This window comes from Hemiscyllium ocellatum, assembly GCF_020745735.1.
Source record: "Hemiscyllium ocellatum isolate sHemOce1 chromosome 41 unlocalized genomic scaffold, sHemOce1.pat.X.cur. SUPER_41_unloc_35, whole genome shotgun sequence".
Taxonomy (NCBI): Eukaryota; Metazoa; Chordata; class Chondrichthyes; order Orectolobiformes; family Hemiscylliidae; genus Hemiscyllium; species Hemiscyllium ocellatum.
This window is the reverse complement of record NW_026867566.1, coordinates 69,229-89,892: the sequence shown is the minus strand read 5'-3', so window position 1 is coordinate 89,892 and position 20,664 is coordinate 69,229. Positions and strand designations below refer to the sequence as shown.

Below are 20,664 nucleotides of genomic sequence, written 5' to 3'. Positions count from 1 at the left end.
GGGGGCAGTACAAATTTAAAATCCCATATTCCTCTCCAGTTATGAGGGCTTTAATCAAAATATATCGTCCAGATTCGTCTTTTATCTGATTTAAGATTTTGAAAGGGAAATCCTTCCGAACAAGGGTAACAACTCCCCTGCTTTTTGAGCTAAAAGAAGAAAAAAAGGCCTGATCAAATCCACCCTGTTGTAATTTTAAGTGTTCTTTATCCGACAGGTGTGTCTCCTGTAGGAGAGCTATATCAACTCTTTCTTTCTTAAGATTTGATAAGATTTTCTTCCTTTTAACTGGCGAATTACTCCCCTTGACACTCCAGGTGCACCACTTAACCGACTGATCAACCATAATCATCTGGGCAGATCCGAGACCCCTCGGGAGGGGAAACCCTATCTGGAACATCCTGAGCATAGAGCATATAAAATTTACAAAAATAAAGGCTCTCTAATACACTCACAACAGGATAATAAACAACTATTTCTAAATAAAAAAAATATAAAACGGACCTAAGTGGAGATTTTCCCCCTTGTTCCCAGGGAGCGTCACTTCCTCTCCAAAAGTCCATCTTATCCTCTCCCAACCAATGCCCCACCCTTGACCCAGGTGCTCCTCAATAAAATGAGGAGAATTCAGATATAATACAAAGCTAGAGTTAACAGTGAGCACCCTACCCCTGCCCACACCAACACCTGGATATATTTGGGAATGTTAATACCATATATAAATATATAACTATAAAATTACAACCTCAACAAGTAATATTTAAATATAATAATACAAAATAACGGGAGAAACAATCCCGCTCCTAAAGACAGAGGTAAAATAGAATAAGGTAACCACCTCCCCCCACCACATTAACCAAACGCCCCAACGTGTATATATATATATAAAACACACATATACATACTCACATATATACATAAAGTAATAAAAGAAAACAACCCCGGGGGGGGGGGGAGGAGAGAGAAAATCAAATCCCTCTCCCCGCCCCCCATGATAATACTAAACAGTAAGGTAAGAAAAAAACAAAGGAGGGGATATAGACCAAAGTGGGGGGAAAGGCAAACCAACATCCACTATCTCTTACAGTTTATCTAAGAGAGTCCAAGAATTCCTTAGCCTTCTCTGGTAAACCGAAGTTATATATGGATCCTTCATGGTTAAAGCATAGCATCACTGGGTCGCGTAATGAGTACTGAATATTTGAGTCCCTTAAACGCTTCTTCACCTCATCGAATGCCTTCCTCTTTCGGACCAGAGCTGGGGAAAAGTCCTGGAATAGCATGATCTTGGATCCTTTATAGATCATGGCTTGGGGATCTTTTCCAAGATTTCTAGAAGCTTCTAGGAGCATCTGCCTCTCCCTATAGCTCTGCAGCTGGAACAGGACCGGGCGTGGGCGCTGGGTTGAGCCGAGCCCATGTATTGCGACCCGGTAGGCCCATTCCACCCTTACCTGGCCTGATCCAGCATGCAGATTTAAACGTTGTGGCAGCCACTGCTCCAGGAATGCTGTAAGCTGGCCTTCCTCTTCCCGTTCGGGAAGGCCCAGCAAACGAATATTTTTCGACGACCTCAATTATCGAGGTCATCAGTATGATTTTCTAAGGTCCGGACTCACTATTCGAGAGCCCGGACCTGATCCATGGCCGGTTGCGCTGTAGTTTTGGAGGTCGCGGCCTTTAACTCCGCCCCTCCGACTCGGCGCTCAAGTTCCTGGATGTCTCGGCCGTGCTTCTGCAGTGCGGCCGAGAGTGAGGCCCATCGATTTCGGGACTCCTCGATTTCGGGACTCCTCGCGTCCAGCTTGGTGATCATCTCCACAAGGCTTGTTACCGTCGGTAAGTCCCCCGGGGCGGCTGTGGACGCCTCTGCTGCAGCTGGAGAGGGAGAGGGAGAGGGTGGGGGAGGGGGTCCTACTTGTTGAGAGCTGTGGGCTCCCTTCCCTTTGGTCATTTTTCACTAAATATTAGATTATTTAAATGTAATACTAAGCAACTATTTAAAGTTAACAGCTATTATGAATGATTTGGTGAGTGTGGTGGGGGTGGGTGACCCACTTTACCCAAGTCTTGGGAAGAGCACTATAGACTCAGACTTGCTGGGTCGCCGCCATCTTGGATCCCCCGTTGTGTGATTTTTAACTTCAGTTCTCCAATGTCATATGTAGTATTTCTTGTAACACTGTGACATCATTCATTCCACATCTTCTGATCGCTTTCTCTCTTGAATTTTTCAGATTTTTAATGTTGCTTCGAAGATTAATCGGACAGACCTGGAATATTTAGAGGTGCTGTTTCATCATTTGCATTTCACCAATTCCTGAGTTTCCGATACGTGTCCCTGTACACAAGTTCATCCGTTACCTCTTAGTCTTCACTGTCCAATGTATACAGACAGGTTGTCAGAAGCAGGGAAAGGCCCAGGCTTCATTCCCAGCCTCCTCAGTGAGTTAGGTAATCTCTCCCCAGTGTGGGATTGATTATCACCCACACACTGAGACAGGGAAAGGCCCAGGCTTCATTCCCAGCCTCCTCAGTGAGTGAGGTAATCTCCCCCCAGTGTGGGATTGATTATCACCCACACACTGAGACAGGGAAAGGCCCAGGCTTCATTCCCAGCCTCCACATTGAAATAGTTTCTGTCCCCCACCCAGTGTGAGATTGATCCTCACTCACACACTAACCGGGAAATGCCCAGGCGTCAGTCACTGCCTGTTGGCTGATCATACAACAGGGTGATAACATTGAGCGGACAGTGATTACATGTTTTGTACCTTGCTTTCCAGATGTTTTTGGACATGGCTGAAAAGGTTGGAGGGGGTCTTGACTTGGATCCTGTTCAGGTAACGGCGTGTGCGTGAGCTGGTTATCATTGTATTGTCTTGGTTCATGGAACATCATCACAAGTTTGTGACCTCCTCTTAATGAGCACTCCCTGCTGACCCAGCGTTCTGAGGAGTCTTGCTGGGTCAGCAATGTTGGAGTGATGTGAAACCACAAGACTAATTATCAGATCGGACGAAACACATTGCAGTATTTGTAAGAAGGGCTAGAGATTTAATTTTATTTTAAACATATCCTGAAACTCTCATACTCTCTCAATGTCAGAAACACGCATTGAAGCACAGAAAAACACCAACCATCACTCATTTATCACACACATTGTGGCCGAAGTGGACAGAAACATGAAGCTTAGTGCACACCTGAAGCCTCCCACCTCTGTGACTAGATGCACAGTTAATTTCTTCAACATGGCAACAGCCCAGCTTTAACCGGGATTGCTCTCTTTCACTAGCATCTAGACATCCTAGTACGAGATTGGGAAGGTTCTGAAAATTACGGCAAGGATTCTGGGAAGGAATATCTGCTGGAGATAGAAAAGGTAAAGACCGAAACTATGCTTTTACGAGATGAATAGGATTGACGTGCAGCTAGATCAACATCATGGTCTCAAGTCAGCAATTCACAGCACTGAGGGAGGGAGAAACAGTGTGAGGTAAACAAAGTTTGGGAGAAGATTTGTAGCTCGGGTGCTCGTGGTTGTGGTTCTGTTCCCCGAGCTGGGAATTTGTGTGGCAGGCATTTCGTCCCCTGTCTAGTGACATCCTCAGTGTTTGGGAGCCTCCTGTGAAGCACTTCTGAGATGATTCCTCCGGCATTTATAGTGGTTTGTGTCAATAACAGTGTGAGGGAGCTGGATTAACATCAGTAGGGATACAGTCAGTAACACAGGGCACGGTGGGGGAGAGGGGTTACTGAGTGACAGTGTGGGGGAGCTGGATTAACATCAGCAGGGATACAGTCAGTAACACAGGGCACTGGGGGGGAGAGGGGTTACTGAGGGACAGTGTGAGGGAGCTGGATTAACATCAGTAGGGATACAGTCAGTAACACAGGGCCCTGGGGGGGAGAAGGGTGACTGAGGGACAGTGTGAGGGAGCTGGATTAACATCAGTAGGGATACAGTCAGTAACACAGGGCTCTGGGGGGGGAGAAGGGTGACTGAGGGACAGTGTGAGGGAGCTGGATTAACATCAGTAGGGATACAGTCAGTAACACAGGGCGCTGAGGGGGAGAGGGGTGACTGAGTGACAGTGTGAGGGAGCTGGATTAACATCAGTAGGGATACAGTCAGTAACACAGGGCGCTGAGGGGGAGAGGAGTTACTGAGGGACAGTGTGAGGGAGCTGGATTAACATCAGTAGGGATACAGTCAGTAACACAGGGCGCTGGGGGGGAGAGGGGTTACTGAGTGACAGTGTGAGGGAGCTGGATTAACATCAGTAGGGATACAGTCAGTAACACAGGGCACTGGGGGGGAGAGGGGTTACTGAGTGACAGTGTGAGGGAGCTGGATTAACATCAGTAGGGATACAGTCAGTAACACAGGGCACTGGGGGGGGGGAGAGGGTTACTGAGTGACAGTGTGAGGGAGCTGGATTAACATCAGTAGGGATACAGTCAGTAACACAGGGCACTGGGGGGGAGAAGGGTGACTGAGTGACAGTGTGAGGGAGCTGGATTAACATCAGTCGGGATACAGTCAGTAACACAGGGCGCTGGGGGGGAGAGGGGTTACTGAGGGACAGTGTGAGGGAGCTGGATTAACACCAGTAGGGATACAGTCAGTAACACAGGGCCCTGGGAGGGAGAGGGGTTACTGAGTGACAGTGTGAGGGAGCTGGATTAACATCAGTAGGGATACAGTCAGGAACACAGGGCACTGGGGGGGAGAGGGGTTACTGAGTGACAGTGTGAGGGAGCTGGATTAACATCAGTAGGGATACAGTCAGGAACACAGGGCACTGGGGGGGAGAGGTGTTACTGAGTGACAGTGTGTGTAAGCCTGAGATTTTCAAACTTGTGTGTGCAGAAAATTCATAGGCTGGACTCCCAATACTGTGTTTCACTGCTGGAGCAGCTCTCAATGTGTGAATGCTTTCTTTTGCCAAATCCTGGAGAAGGAATCAGGAAAAGTACCACCGGATGCTGGAAAGGTATCTTTTTAGGGATTCTTTTTACACATGTCACGGAATTCATTGCGAGAATATAACATTCTGTGCATCACACATTGTGGAAACGGACAGTGTATCTAACACACCCCGGTCCCAGAGAGAGAGGGGGAAAGGACAGTGTATCAAACACACCCCGGTCCCAGAGAGAGAGAGGGGGAAAAGGACAGTGTATCTAACACACCCCGGGCCCAGAGAGAGAGGGGGGAAAGGACAGTGTATCTAACACACCCCGGTCCCAGAGAGAGAGGGGGGAAAGGACAGTGTATCTAACACACCCCTGTCCCAGAGAGAGAGGGGGGAAAGGACAGTGTATCTAACACAGCCCGGGCCCAGAGAGAGAGAGGAGGGAAAGGACAGTGTATCTAACACACTCCGGTCCCAGAGAGAGGGGGGGGAAAGGACAGTGTACCTAACACACCCTCGTCCCAGAGAAAGAGCGGGGGGAAAGGACAGTGTATCTAACACACCCTCGTCCCAGAGTGAGAGAGGGGGGAAAGGACAGTGTATCTAACACACCCTCGTCCCAGAGAGAGAGAGGGGGGAAAGGACAGTGTATCTAACACACCCTCGTCCCAGAGAGAGAGGGGGGAAAGGACAGTGTATCTAACACACCCCGGTCCCAGAGAGAGAGAGAGGAGGGAAAGCACAGTGTATCTAACACACCCTCGTCCCAGAGAGAGAGGGGGAAAGGACAGTGTATCTAACACACCCTCGTCCCAGAGAGAGAGGGGGGAAAGTACAGTGTATCTAACACACCCCGGTCCCAGAGAGAGAGAGGGGGGAAAGGACAGTGTATCTAACACACCCCGGTCCCAGAGAGAGAGAGAGGAGGAAAAGGAGTGTATCTAACACACCCCGGTCCCAGAGAGAGAGGGGGGAAAGGACAGTTTATCTAACACACCCCGGTCCCAGAGAGTGAGAGTGGGGAAAGGACAGTGTATCTAACACACCCCGGTCCCAGAGAGAGAGAGAGGGGGGAAAAGGACAGTGTACCTAACACACCCCGGTCCCAGAGAGAGAGAGAGGAGGAAAAGGACAGTGTATCTAACACACCCTCGTCCCAGAGAGAGAGGGGGAAAAGGACAGTGTATCTAACACACCCCGGTCCCAGAGAGAGGGGGTAAAGGACAGTGTATCTAACACACCCCGGTCCCAGAGAGAGGGGGGAAAGGACAGTGTATCTAACACACCCCGGTCCCAGAGAGAGAGAGGGGGGAAAGGACAGTGTATCTAACACACTCCGGTCCCAGAGAGAGAGAGAGGATGAAAAGGACAGTGTATCTAACACACCCTCGTCCCAGAGAGAGAGTGGGGAAAGGACAGTGTATCTAACACACCCCGGTCCCAGAGAGAGAGGGGGGAAAGGACAGTGTATCTAACACACCCCGGTCCCAGAGAGAGAGAGAGGGGAATGGACAGTGTATCTAACACACTCCGGTCCCAGAGAGAGAGGGGGAAAGGACAGTGTATCTAACACACCCCGGTCCCAGAGAGAGAGGGGGGAAAGGACAGTGTATCTAACACACCCCAGTCCCAGAGAGAGAGAGGTGGGAAAGGACAGTGTATCTAACACACCCCGGTCCCAGAGAGAGAGAGGGGGGAAAGGACAGTGTATCTAACACACCCCGGTCCCAGAGAGAGAGAGGGGGGAAAGGACAGTGTATCTAACACACCCCGGTCCCAGAGAGAAAGAGAGGGGGGGAAAGGACAGTGTATCTAACAGACCCCGGTCCCAGAGAGAGAGAGAGGGGGAAAGGACAGTGTATCTAACACACCACGGTCCCAGAGAGAGAGAGGGGGGAAAGGACAGAGTATCTAACACACCCTCGTCCCAGAGAGAGTGGGGGGGAAAGGACAGTGTATCTAACACACCCTCGTCCCAGAGAGAGAGAGGGGGGAAAGGACAGTGTATCTAACACACCCCGGTCCCAGAGAGAGAGAGAGAGGGGGGAAAAGGACAGTGTATCTAACACACCCTGGTCCCAGAGAGAGAGAGAGGAGGAAAAGGACAGTGTATCTAACACACCCTCGTCCCAGAGAGAGTGGGGGGGAAAGGACAGTGTATCTAACACACCCTCGTCCCAGAGAGAGAGAGGGGGGAAAGGACAGTGTATCTAACACACCTTCGTCCCAGAGAGAGAGGGGGGAAAGGACAGTGCATCTAACACACCCTCGTCCCAGAGAGAGAGGGGGGAAAGGACAGTGTATCTAACACACTCCGGTCCCAGAGAGAGAGAGAGGAGGGAAAGGACAGTGTATCTAACACACCCCGGTCCCAGAGAGAGAGAGGGGGGGAAAGGACAGTGTATCTAACACACCCCGGTCCCAGAGAGAGAGAGAGAGAGATGGGGGAAAGGACATGTATCTAACACACCACGGTCCCAGAGAGAGAGAGAGAAGGGGGAAAGGACAGTGCATCTAACACACCCTCGTCCCAGAGAGATCGGGTGAAAGGACAGTGTATCTAACACACCCCTGGCCCAGACAGAGAGAGGAGGGAAAGGACAGTGTATCTAACACACCCCGGTCCCAGAGAGAGAGAGGGGGGGAAAGGACAGTGTATCTAACACACTCCGGTCCCAAAGAGAGAGAGAGAGAGGGGTGAACGGACAGTGTATCTAACACACCCTCGTCCCAGAGAGAGGTGGGGGGAAAGGACAGTGTATCTAACACACCCTCGTCCCAGAGAGAGAGGGGGGAAAGGACAGTGTATCTAACACACCCCGGTCCCAGAGAGAGACGGGTGAAAGGACAGTGTATCTAACACACCCCGGTCCCAGAGAGAGAGAGAGGGGAAAGGACAGTGTATCTAACACACCCCGGTCCCAGAGAGAGAGAGGGGGGAAAGGACAGTGTATCTAACACACCCCGGTCCCAGAGAGAGAGGGGGAAAGGACAGTGTATCTAACACACCCCGGTCCCAGAGAGAGAGGGGGGAAAGGACAGTGTATCTAACACACCCCGGTCCCAGAGAGAGAGAGGGGGGAAAGGACAGTGTATCTAACACACCCCGGTCCCAGGGAGAGAGAGAGGGGAAAGGACAGTGTATCTAACACACCCCGGTCCCAGAGAGAGAGAGTGGGGAAAGGACAGTGTATCTAACACACCTCGGTCCCTGAGAGAGAGAGGGGGGAAAGGACAGTGTATCTAACACACCCCGGTCCCAGAGAGAGAGAGAGGGGAAAGGACAGTGTATCTAACACACCCCGGTCCCAGAGAGAGAGGGGGGGAAAGGACAGTGTACCTCACACACCCCGGTCCCAGAGAGAGAGAGCGGGGAAAGGACAGTGTATCTAACACACCCCGGTCCCAGAGAGAGAGAGGTGGGAAAGGACAGTGTGTCTAACACACCCCGGTCCCAGAGAGAGAGAGGGGGGAAAGGACAGTGTATCTAACACACCCCGGTCCCAGAGAGAGAGAGGGGGGAAAGGACAGTGTATCTAACACACCCCGGTCCCAGAGAGAGAGAGAGGGGGGGAAAGGACAGTGTATCTAACACACCCCGGTCCCAGAGAGAGAGAGAGGGGGAAAGGACAGTGTATCTAACACACCACGGTCCCAGAGAGAGAGAGCGGGGAAAGGACAGAGTATCGAACACATCCTCGTCCCAGAGAGAGTGGGGGGGAAAGGACAGTGTATCTAACACACCCTCGTCCCAGAGAGAGGTGTGGGGAAAGGGCAGTGTATCTAACACACCCTCGTCCCAGAGAGAGAGAGGGGGGAAAGGACAGTGTATCTAACACACCATCGTCCCAGAGAAAGAGGGGAGGGAAAGGACAGTGTATCTAACACACCCTCGTCCCAGAGAGAGAGAGGGGGAAAAGGACAGTGTATCTAACACACCCTCGTCCCAGAGAGAGAGAGGGGGGAAAGGACAGTGTATCTAACACACCCCGGTCCCAGAGAGAGAGAGAGCGGGGGAAAGGACAGTGTATCTAACAGACCCCGGTCCCAGAGAGAGAGAGAGGGGGAATGGACAGTGTATCTAACACACCACGGTCCCAGAGAGAGAGAGGGGGGAAAGGACAGAGTATCTAACACACCCTCGTCCCAGAGAGAGTGGGGGGGAAAGGACAGTGTATCTAACACACCCTCGTCCCAGAGAGAGAGAGAGAGAGATGGGGGAAAGGACATGTATCTAACACACCACGGTCCCAGAGAGAGAGAGAGAAGGGGGAAAGGACAGTGCATCTAACACACCCTCGTCCCAGAGAGATCGGGTGAAAGGACAGTGTATCTAACACACTCCTGGCCCAGACAGAGAGAGGAGGGAAAGGACAGTGTATCTAACACACCCCGGTCCCAGAGAGAGAGAGGGGGGGAAAGGACAGTGTATCTAACACACTCCGGTCCCAAAGAGAGAGAGAGAGAGGGGTGAACGGACAGTGTATCTAACACACCCTCGTCCCAGAGAGAGGTGGGGGGAAAGGACAGTGTATCTAACACACCCTCGTCCCAGAGAGAGAGGGGGGAAAGGACAGTGTATCTAACACACCCTCGTCCCAGAGAAAGAGGGGGGGGAAAGGACAGTGTATCTAACACACCCCGGTCCCAGAGAGAGAGGGGGGAAAGGACAGTGTATCTAACACACCCCGGTCCCAGAGAGAGACGGGTGAAAGGACAGTGTATCTAACACACCCCGGTCCCAGAGAGAGAGAGAGGGGAAAGGACAGTGTATCTAACACACCCCGGTCCCAGAGAGAGAGAGGGGGGAAAGGACAGTGTATCTAACACACCCCGGTCCCAGAGAGAGAGAGAGGGGGAAAGGACAGTGTATCTAACACACCACGGTCCCAGAGAGAGAGAGCGGGGAAAGGACAGAGTATCGAACACATCCTCGTCCCAGAGAGAGTGGGGGGAAAGGACAGTGTATCTAACACACCCTCGTCCCAGAGAGAGGTGTGGGGAAAGGGCAGTGTATCTAACACACCCTCGTCCCAGAGAGAGAGAGGGGGGAAAGGACAGTGTATCTAACACACCATCGTCCCAGAGAAAGAGGGGAGGGAAAGGACAGTGTATCTAACACACCCTCGTCCCAGAGAGAGAGAGGGGGAAAAGGACAGTGTATCTAACACACCCTCGTCCCAGAGAGAGAGAGGGGGGAAAGGACAGTGTATCTAACACACCCCGGTCCCAGAGAGAGAGAGAGCGGGGGAAAGGACAGTGTATCTAACAGACCCCGGTCCCAGAGAGAGAGAGAGGGGGAATGGACAGTGTATCTAACACACCACGGTCCCAGAGAGAGAGAGGGGGGAAAGGACAGAGTATCTAACACACCCTCGTCCCAGAGAGAGTGGGGGGGAAAGGACAGTGTATCTAACACACCCTCGTCCCAGAGAGAGAGAGAGAGAGATGGGGGAAAGGACATGTATCTAACACACCACGGTCCCAGAGAGAGAGAGAGAAGGGGGAAAGGACAGTGCATCTAACACACCCTCGTCCCAGAGAGATCGGGTGAAAGGACAGTGTATCTAACACACCCCTGGCCCAGACAGAGAGAGGAGGGAAAGGACAGTGTATCTAACACACCCCGGTCCCAGAGAGAGAGAGGGGGGGAAAGGACAGTGTATCTAACACACCCCGGTCCCAGAGAGAGAGAGAGCGGGGGAAAGGACAGTGTATCTAACAGACCCCGGTCCCAGAGAGAGAGAGAGGGGGAATGGACAGTGTATCTAACACACCACGGTCCCAGAGAGAGAGAGGGGGAAAGGACAGAGTATCTAACACACCCTCGTCCCAGAGAGAGTGGGGGGGAAAGGACAGTGTATCTAACACACCCTCGTCCCAGAGAGAGAGAGAGAGAGATGGGGGAAAGGACATGTATCTAACACACCACGGTCCCAGAGAGAGAGAGAGAAGGGGGAAAGGACAGTGCATCTAACACACCCTCGTCCCAGAGAGATCGGGTGAAAGGACAGTGTATCTAACACACTCCTGGCCCAGACAGAGAGAGGAGGGAAAGGACAGTGTATCTAACACACCCCGGTCCCAGAGAGAGAGAGGGGGGGAAAGGACAGTGTATCTAACACACTCCGGTCCCAGAGAGAGAGAGAGAGAGGGGTGAACGGACAGTGTATCTAACACACCCTCGTCCCAGAGAGAGGTGGGGGGAAAGGACAGTGTATCTAACACACCCTCGTCCCAGAGAGAGAGGGGGGAAAGGACAGTGTATCTAACACACCCTCGTCCCAGAGAAAGAGGGGGGGGAAAGGACAGTGTATCTAACACACCCCGGTCCCAGAGAGAGAGGGGGGAAAGGACAGTGTATCTAACACACCCCGGTCCCAGAGAGAGACGGGTGAAAGGACAGTGTATCTAACACACCCCGGTCCCAGAGAGAGAGAGAGGGGAAAGGACAGTGTATCTAACACACCCCGGTCCCAGAGAGAGAGAGGGGGGAAAGGACAGTGTATCTAACACACCCCGGTCCCAGAGAGAGAGAGAGGGGGAAAGGACAGTGTATCTAACACACCACGGTCCCAGAGAGAGAGAGCGGGGAAAGGACAGAGTATCGAACACATCCTCGTCCCAGAGAGAGTGGGGGGGAAAGGACAGTGTATCTAACACACCCTCGTCCCAGAGAGAGGTGTGGGGAAAGGGCAGTGTATCTAACACACCCTCGTCCCAGAGAGAGAGAGGGGGGAAAGGACAGTGTATCTAACACACCATCGTCCCAGAGAAAGAGGGGAGGGAAAGGACAGTGTATCTAACACACCCTCGTCCCAGAGAGAGAGAGGGGGAAAAGGACAGTGTATCTAACACACCCTCGTCCCAGAGAGAGAGAGGGGGGAAAGGACAGTGTATCTAACACACCCCGGTCCCAGAGAGAGAGAGAGCGGGGGAAAGGACAGTGTATCTAACAGACCCCGGTCCCAGAGAGAGAGAGAGGGGGAATGGACAGTGTATCTAACACACCACGGTCCCAGAGAGAGAGAGGGGGGAAAGGACAGAGTATCTAACACACCCTCGTCCCAGAGAGAGTGGGGGGGAAAGGACAGTGTATCTAACACACCCTCGTCCCAGAGAGAGAGAGAGAGAGATGGGGGAAAGGACATGTATCTAACACACCACGGTCCCAGAGAGAGAGAGAGAAGGGGGAAAGGACAGTGCATCTAACACACCCTCGTCCCAGAGAGATCGGGTGAAAGGACAGTGTATCTAACACACCCCTGGCCCAGACAGAGAGAGGAGGGAAAGGACAGTGTATCTAACACACCCCGGTCCCAGAGAGAGAGAGGGGGGGAAAGGACAGTGTATCTAACACACTCCGGTCCCAAAGAGAGAGAGAGAGAGGGGTGAACGGACAGTGTATCTAACACACCCTCGTCCCAGAGAGAGGTGGGGGGAAAGGACAGTGTATCTAACACACCCTCGTCCCAGAGAGAGAGGGGGGAAAGGACAGTGTATCTAACACACCCTCGTCCCAGAGAAAGAGGGGGGGGAAAGGACAGTGTATCTAACACACCCCGGTCCCAGAGAGAGAGGGGGGAAAGGACAGTGTATCTAACACACCCCGGTCCCAGAGAGAGACGGGTGAAAGGACAGTGTATCTAACACACCCCGGTCCCAGAGAGAGAGAGAGGGGAAAGGACAGTGTATCTAACACACCCCGGTCCCAGAGAGAGAGAGGGGGGAAAGGACAGTGTATCTAACACACCCCGGTCCCAGAGAGAGAGGGGGAAAGGACAGTGTATCTAACACACCCCGGTCCCAGAGAGAGAGAGGGGGGAAAGGACAGTGTATCTAACACACCCCGGTCCCAGGGAGAGAGAGAGAGGGGAAAGGACAGTGTATCTAACACACCCCGGTCCCAGAGAGAGAGAGGGGGGAAAGGACAGTGTATCTAACACACCCCGGTCCCAGAGAGAGAGAGAGGGGAAAGGACAGTGTATCTAACACACCCCGGTCCCAGAGAGAGAGAGGGGGGAAAGGACAGTGTATCTAACACACCCCGGTCCCAGAGAGAGAGGGGGAAAGGACACTGTATCTAACACACCCCGGTCCCAGAGAGAGAGGGGGAAAGGACAGTGTATCTAACACACTCCGGTCCCAGAGAGAGAGGGGGGGAAAGGACAGTGTATCTAACACACCTCGGTCCCTGAGAGAGAAAGGGGGGAAAGGACAGTGTATCTAACACACCCCGGTCCCAGAGAGAGAGAGAGGGGAAAGGACAGTGTATCTAACACACCCCGGTCCCAGAGAGAGAGAGTGGGGAAAGGACAGTGTATCTAACACACCTCGGTCCCTGAGAGAGAGAGGGGGGAAAGGACAGTGAATCTAACACACCCCGGTCCCAGAGAGAGAGAGGGGGGAAAGGACAGTGTACCTAACACACCCCGGTCCCAGAGAGAGAGAGAGGGGGAAAGGACAGTGTATCTAACACACCCCGGTCCCAGAGAGAGAGAGGGGGGAAAGGACAGTGTATCTAACACACGCCAGTCCCTGAGAGAGAGAGGGGGGAAAGGACAGTGTATCTAACACACCCCGGTCCCAGAGAGAGAGAGAGGGGAAAGGACAGTGTACCTAACACACCCCGGTCCCAGAGAGAGAGAGCGGGGAAAGGACAGTGTATCTAACACACCCCGGTCCCAGAGAGAGAGAGGTGGGAAAGGACAGTGTGTCTAACACACCCCGGTCCCAGAGAGAGAGAGGGGGGAAAGGACAGTGTATCTAACACACCCCGGTCCCAGAGAGAGAGAGGGGGGAAAGGACAGTGTATCTAACACACCCCGGTCCCAGAGAGAGAGAGAGGGGGGGAAAGGACAGTGTATCTAACACACCCCGGTCCCAGAGAGAGAGAGGGGGAAAAGGACAGTGTATCTAACACACCCTCGTCCCAGAGAGAGAGAGGGGGGAAAGGACAGTGTATCTAACACACCCCGGTCCCAGAGAGAGAGAGAGCGGGGGAAAGGACAGTGTATCTAACAGACCCCGGTCCCAGAGAGAGAGAGAGGGGGAATGGACAGTGTATCTAACACACCACGGTCCCAGAGAGAGAGAGGGGGGAAAGGACAGAGTATCTAACACACCCTCGTCCCAGAGAGAGTGGGGGGGAAAGGACAGTGTATCTAACACACCCTCGTCCCAGAGAGAGAGAGAGAGAGATGGGGGAAAGGACATGTATCTAACACACCACGGTCCCAGAGAGAGAGAGAGAAGGGGGAAAGGACAGTGCATCTAACACACCCTCGTCCCAGAGAGATCGGGTGAAAGGACAGTGTATCTAACACACCCCTGGCCCAGACAGAGAGAGGAGGGAAAGGACAGTGTATCTAACACACTCCGGTCCCAGAGAGAGAGAGGGGGGGAAAGGACAGTGTATCTAACACACTCCGGTCCCAAAGAGAGAGAGAGAGAGGGGTGAACGGACAGTGTATCTAACACACCCTCGTCCCAGAGAGAGGTGGGGGGAAAGGACAGTGTATCTAACACACCCTCGTCCCAGAGAGAGAGGGGGGAAAGGACAGTGTATCTAACACACCCTCGTCCCAGAGAAAGAGGGGGGGGAAAGGACAGTGTATCTAACACACCCCGGTCCCAGAGAGAGAGAGGGGGGAAAGGACAGTGTATCTAACACACCCCGGTCCCAGAGAGAGAGAGGGGGAAAGGACAGTGTATCTAACACACCCCGGTCCCAGAGAGAGAGAGGGGGAAAGGACAGTGTATCTAACACACCCCGGTCCCAGAGAGAGAGAGAGGGGAAAGGACAGTGTATCTAACACACCCCGGTCCCAGAGAGAGAGGGGGAAAGGACAGTGTATCTAACACACCCCGGTCCCAGAGAGAGAGGGGGAAAGGACAGTGTATCTAACACACCCCGGTCCCAGAGAGAGAGAGGGGGAAAGGACAGTGTATCTAACACACCCCGGTCCCAGGGAGAGAGAGAGGGGGAAAGGACAGTGTATCTAACACACCCCGGTCCCAGAGAGAGAGAGGGGGGAAAGGACAGTGTATCTAACACACCCCGGTCCCAGAGAGAGAGAGAGGGGGAAAGGACAGTGTATCTAACACACCCCGGTCCCAGAGAGAGAGAGGGGGGAAAGGACAGTGTATCTAACACACCCCGGTCCCAGAGAGAGAGAGGGGGGAAAGGACAGTGTATCTAACACACCCCGGTCCCAGAGAGAGAGAGAGGGGAAAGGACAGTGTATCTAACACACCCGGTCCCAGAGAGAGAGGGGGAAAGGACAGTGTATCTAACACACCCGGTCCCAGAGAGAGAGGGGGGGAAAGGACAGTGTATCTAACACACCTCGGTCCCTGAGAGAGAAAGGGGGGAAAGGACAGTGTATCTAACACACCCCGGTCCCAGAGAGAGAGAGAGGGGAAAGGACAGTGTATCTAACACACCCCGGTCCCAGAGAGAGAGAGTGGGGAAAGGACAGTGTATCTAACACACCTCGGTCCCTGAGAGAGAGAGGGGGGAAAGGACAGTGAATCTAACACACCCCGGTCCCAGAGAGAGAGAGGGGGAAAGGACAGTGTATCTAACACACCCCGGTCCCAGAGAGAGAGAGAGGGGAAAGGACAGTGTATCTAACACACCCCGGTCCCAGAGAGAGAGAGGGGGGGAAAGGACAGTGTATCTAACACACGCCAGTCCCTGAGAGAGAGAGGGGGAAAGGACAGTGTATCTAACACACCCCGGTCCCAGAGAGAGAGAGGGGGAAAGGACAGTGTATCTAACACACCCCGGTCCCAGAGAGAGAGAGAGGGGAAAGGACAGTGTACCTAACACACCCCGGTCCCAGAGAGAGAGAGCGGGGAAAGGACAGTGTATCTAACACACCCCGGTCCCAGAGAGAGAGAGGTGGGAAAGGACAGTGTGTCTAACACACCCCGGTCCCAGAGAGAGAGAGGGGGAAAGGACAGTGTATCTAACACACCCCGGTCCCAGAGAGAGAGAGGGGGGAAAGGACAGTGTATCTAACACACCCCGGTCCCAGAGAGAGAGAGAGGGGGGGAAAGGACAGTGTATCTAACACACCCCGGTCCCAGAGAGAGAGAGGGGGGGAAAGGACAGTGTATCTAACACACACGGTCCCAGAGAGAGAGGGGGGAAAGGACAGAGTATCGAACACATCCTCGTCCCAGAGAGAGTGGGAGGGAAAGGACAGTGTATCTAACACACCCTCGTCCCAGAGAGAGGTGTGGGGAAAGGGCAGTGTATCTAACACACCCTCGTCCCAGAGAGAGAGAGGGGGGAAAGGACAGTGTATCTAACACACCATCGTCCCAGAGAAAGAGGGGGGGGAAAGGACAGTGTATCTAACACACCCTCGTCCCAGAGAGAGAGAGGGGGAAAAGGACAGTGCATCTAACACACCCTCGTCCCAGAGAGAGAGAGGGGGGAAAGGACAGTGTATCTAACACACCCGGTCCCAGAGAGAGAGAGAGGGGGGGAAAGGACAGTGTATCTAACAGACCCCGGTCCCAGAGAGAGAGAGAGGGGGAAAGGACAGTGTATCTAACACACCCTGGTCCCAGAGAGAGAGAGGAGGAAAAGGACAGTGTATCTAACACACCCTCGTCCCAGAGAGAGAGGGGGGAAAGGACAGTGTATCTAACACACCCCGGTCCCAGTGAGAGAGAGTGGGGAAAGGACAGTGTATCTAACACACCCTCGTCCCAGATAGAGAGTGGGGAAAGGACAGTGTATCTAACACACCCCGGTCCCAGAGAGAGAGGGGGGAAAGGACAGTGTATCTAACACACCCCGGTCCCAGAGAGAGACGGGTGAAAGGACAGTGTATCTAACACACCCGGTCCCAGAGAGAGAGGGGAAAGGACAGTGTATCTAAAACACTCCGGTCCCAGAGAGAGAGGGGGGGGAAAGGACAGTGTATCTAACACACCCCAGTCCCAGAGAGAGAGAGGTGGGAAAGGACAGTGTATCTAACACACCCCGGTCCCAGAGAGAGAGAGAGGGGGGAAAGGACAGTGTATCTAACACACCCCGGTCCCAGAGAGAGAGAGGGGGGAAAGGACAGTGTATCTAACACACCCCGGTCCCAGAGAGAGAGAGAGGGGGAAAGGACAGTGTATCTAACACACCCTCGTCCCAGAGAGAGTGGGGGGGAAAGGACAGTGTATCAAACACACCCTCGTCCCAGAGAGAGAGGGGGAAAGGACAGTGTATCTAACACACCCTCGTCCCAGAGAGAGTTGGGGGGAAAGGACAGTGTATCTAACACACCCTCGTCCCAGAGAGAGAGAGGGCGGAAAGGACAGTGTATCTAACACACCCTCGTCCCAGAGAGAGAGGGGGGAAAGGACAGTGCATCTAACACACCCTTGTCCCAGAGAGAGAGGGGGGAAAGGACAGTGTATCTAACACACCCCGGTCCCAGAGAGAGAGAGGAGGGAAAGGACAGTGTATCTAACACACCCCGGTCAGAGAGAGAGAGAGAGATGGGGGAAAGGACATGTATCTAACACACCCCGGTCCCAGAGAGAGAGAGAGAAGGGGGAAAGGACAGTGTATCTAACACACCCCTGGCCCAGACAGAGAGAGGAGGGAAAGGACAGTGTATCTAACACACCCCGGTCCCAGAGAGAGAGAGAGGAGGGAAAGCACAGTGTATCTAACACACCCTCGTCCCAGAGAGAGAGGGTGGAAAGGACAGTGTATCTAACACACCCCGGTCCCAGAGAGAGAGAGGAGGGAAAGGACAGTGTATCTAACACACCCCGGTCCCAGAGAGAGACGGGTGAAAGGACAGTGTATCTAACACACCCCGGTCCCAGACAGAGAGAGGAGGGAAAGGACAGTGTATCTAACACACCCCGGTCCCAGAGAGAGAGAGAGGGGGAAAGGACAGTGTATCTACCACACCCCGGTCCCAGAGAGAGAGAGAGAGAGATGGGGGAAAGGACAGTGTATCTAACACACCCCGGTCCCAGAGAGAGAGAGAGGGGGAAAGGACAGTGTATCTAACACACCCCGGTCCCAGAGAGAGAGAGAGGGGAAAGGACAGTGTATCTAACACACCCCGGTCCCAGAGAGAGAGAGAGGGGGAAAGGACAGTGTATCTACCACACCCCGGTCCCAGAGAGAGAGAGAGAGAGATGGGGGAAAGGACAGTGTATCTAACACACCCCGGTCCCAGAGAGAGGAGGGAAAGGACAGTGTATCTAACACACCCCGGTCCCAGAGAGAGAGGGGGGAAAGGACAGTGTATCTAACACACCCCGGTCCCAGAGAGAGAGAGAGGGGAAAGGACAGTGTATCTAACACACCCCGGTCCCAGAGAGAGAGAGAGGGGAAAGCACAGTGTATCTAACACACCCCGGTCCCAGAGAGAGAGAGTGGGGAAAGGACAGTGTATCTAACACACCTCAGTCCCTGAGAGAGAGAGGGGGGAAAGGACAGTGTATCTAACACACCCCGGTCCCAGAGAGAGAGAGGGGGAAAGGACAGTGTATCTAACACACCCCGGTCCCAGAGAGAGAGAGGGGGGAAAGGACAGTGTATCTAACACACCCCGGTCCCAGAGAGAGAGAGGGGGCAAAGGACAGTGTATCTAACACACACCGGTCCCAGAGAGAGAGAGGGGGAAAGGACAGTGTATCTAACACACCCCGGTCCCAGAGAGAGAGAGAGGAGGAAAAGGACAGTGTATCTAACACACCCCGGTCCCAGAGAGAGAGGGGGGGGAAAAGGACAGTGTATCTAACACACCCCAGCCCCAGAGAGAGAGGGTGGAAAGGACAGTGTATCTAACACACCCCAGTCCCAGAGAGAAAGAGGTGGGAAAGGACAGTGTATCTAACACACCCCGGTCCCAGAGAGAGAGAGGGGGGAAAGGACAGTGTATCTAACACACCCCGGTCCCAGAGAGAGAGAGGGGGAAAGGACAGTGTATCTGACACACCCCGGTCCCAGAGAGAGGGGAGGGGGGAAAGGACAGTGTATCTAACACACCCCGGTCCCAGAGAGAGAGAGGGGGGAAAGGACAGTGTATCTAACACACCCCGGTCCCAGAGAGAGAGAGAGGGGGGGAAAGGACAGTGTATCTAACACACCCCGGTCCCAGAGAGAGAGAGAGGGGGAAAGGACAGTGTATCTAACACACCACGGTCCCAGAGAGAGAGAGGGGGGAAAGGACAGAGTATCTAACACACCCTGGTCCCAGACAGAGAGTGGAGGGAAAGGACAGTGTATCTAACACACCCCGGTCCCAGAGAGAGAGAGGGGGAAAAGGACAGTGTATCTAACACACCCTCGTCCCAGAGAGAGAGAGGGGGCAAAGGACAGTGTATCTAACACACCCTCGTCCCAGAGAGAGAGGGGGGAAAGGACAGTGTATCTAACACACCCTCGTCCCAGAGAGAGAGAGGGGGCAAAGGACAGTGTATCTAACACACCCTCGTCCCAGAGAGAGAGGGGGGAAAGGACAGTGTATCTAACACACCCTCGTCCCAGAGAGAGACGGGGGAAAGTACAGTGTATCTAACACACCCCGGTCCCAGAGAGAGACGGGTGAAAGGACAATGTATCTTCCACACCCTGGTGCCAGAGAGAGGGGGGAAAGGACAGTGTATCTTCCACACCCTGGTGCAAGAGAGAGGGGGGAAAGGACAGTGTATCTAACACACACCGGTCCCAGAGAGAGAGCGGGGGGTAAAGGACAGTGTATCTAACGCACCGCGGTCCCAGAGAGAGATGGGCGGTGGGTGGGTTGGGGGGGAAGGTCAGTGTACCTAACACACCCTAGTCCCAGAGAGTGGGGGGAAAGGACAGTGTTTCTAACACAACCCGGTCCCAGAGAGAGAAGGGGGGGGGCAGTTCAGTGTACCTAACACACCCTGTTCCCAGAGAAAGGGGAATGGGTAGTGTATCTAACACACCCAGGTCCCAGAGAGAGAGAGGGGAAAGGACAGTGTATCTTACACACCCTGGTCCCAGAGAGAGAGAGAGGGAGAAAGGAGAGTGAATCTAACACATCTCAGTCCCAGAGAGACAGTGGGGGAAAGGACAGTGTATCTATCACACCCTGGTCACAGAGATAGAGGGGGGAAAGGACAGTGAGTCTGACACACCCCGGTCCCAGAGAGAGAGAGAGGGGGGAAGGACAGTCTATCTAACACAGTCCGGTCGCAGAGAGAGAGAGAGAGGGGGGAAATGACAGTGTATCAAACACACCCCGATCCCAGAGAGAGCGAGGGGAAAGGACAGTGTATCTAACACACCCCGGTCCCAGAGAGAGAGGGGGATAAAGGACAGTGTGTCTAACACACCCCGGTCCCAGAGAGAGACGGGTGAAAGGACAGTGTATCTAACACACCCCGGTCCCAGAGAGAGAGAGAGGGGGAAAGGACAGTGTATCTAACACACCCCGGTCCCAGAGAGAGAGAGAGAGATGGGGGAAAGGACAGTGTATCTAATACATCCCGGTCCCAGAGAGAGACGGGTGAAAGGACAGTGTATCTAACACACCCCTGGCCCAGACAGAGAGAGGAGGGAAAGGACAGTGTATCTAACACACCCCGGTCCCAGAGAGAGAGAGGGGAAAGGACAGTGTATCTAACACACCCCGGTCCCAGAGAGAGAGAGGGGGGGAAAGGACAGTGTATCTAACACACCCCGGTCCCAAAGAGAGAGAGAGAGAGGGGTGAAAGGACAGTGTATCTCACACACCCTCGTCCC

The 20,664-nt window shown here is 53.5% G+C and overlaps 1 protein-coding gene across 1 annotated transcript in view; it reads left to right on the top strand.

Annotated features, from left to right (window-relative positions):
- LOC132808879 (uncharacterized) overlaps window positions 1-20,664 on the top strand; it is a 56,701-nt gene that overhangs the window by 23,897 nt on the left and 12,140 nt on the right. The window contains exons 5-8 of the mRNA XM_060822299.1: window positions 2,238-2,288; window positions 2,787-2,843; window positions 3,296-3,382; window positions 4,874-4,997. Coding sequence (XP_060678282.1) covers window positions 2,238-2,288; window positions 2,787-2,843; window positions 3,296-3,382; window positions 4,874-4,997 — 319 coding nt within the window. The remainder of the gene's footprint in view (window positions 1-2,237; window positions 2,289-2,786; window positions 2,844-3,295; window positions 3,383-4,873; window positions 4,998-20,664) is intronic.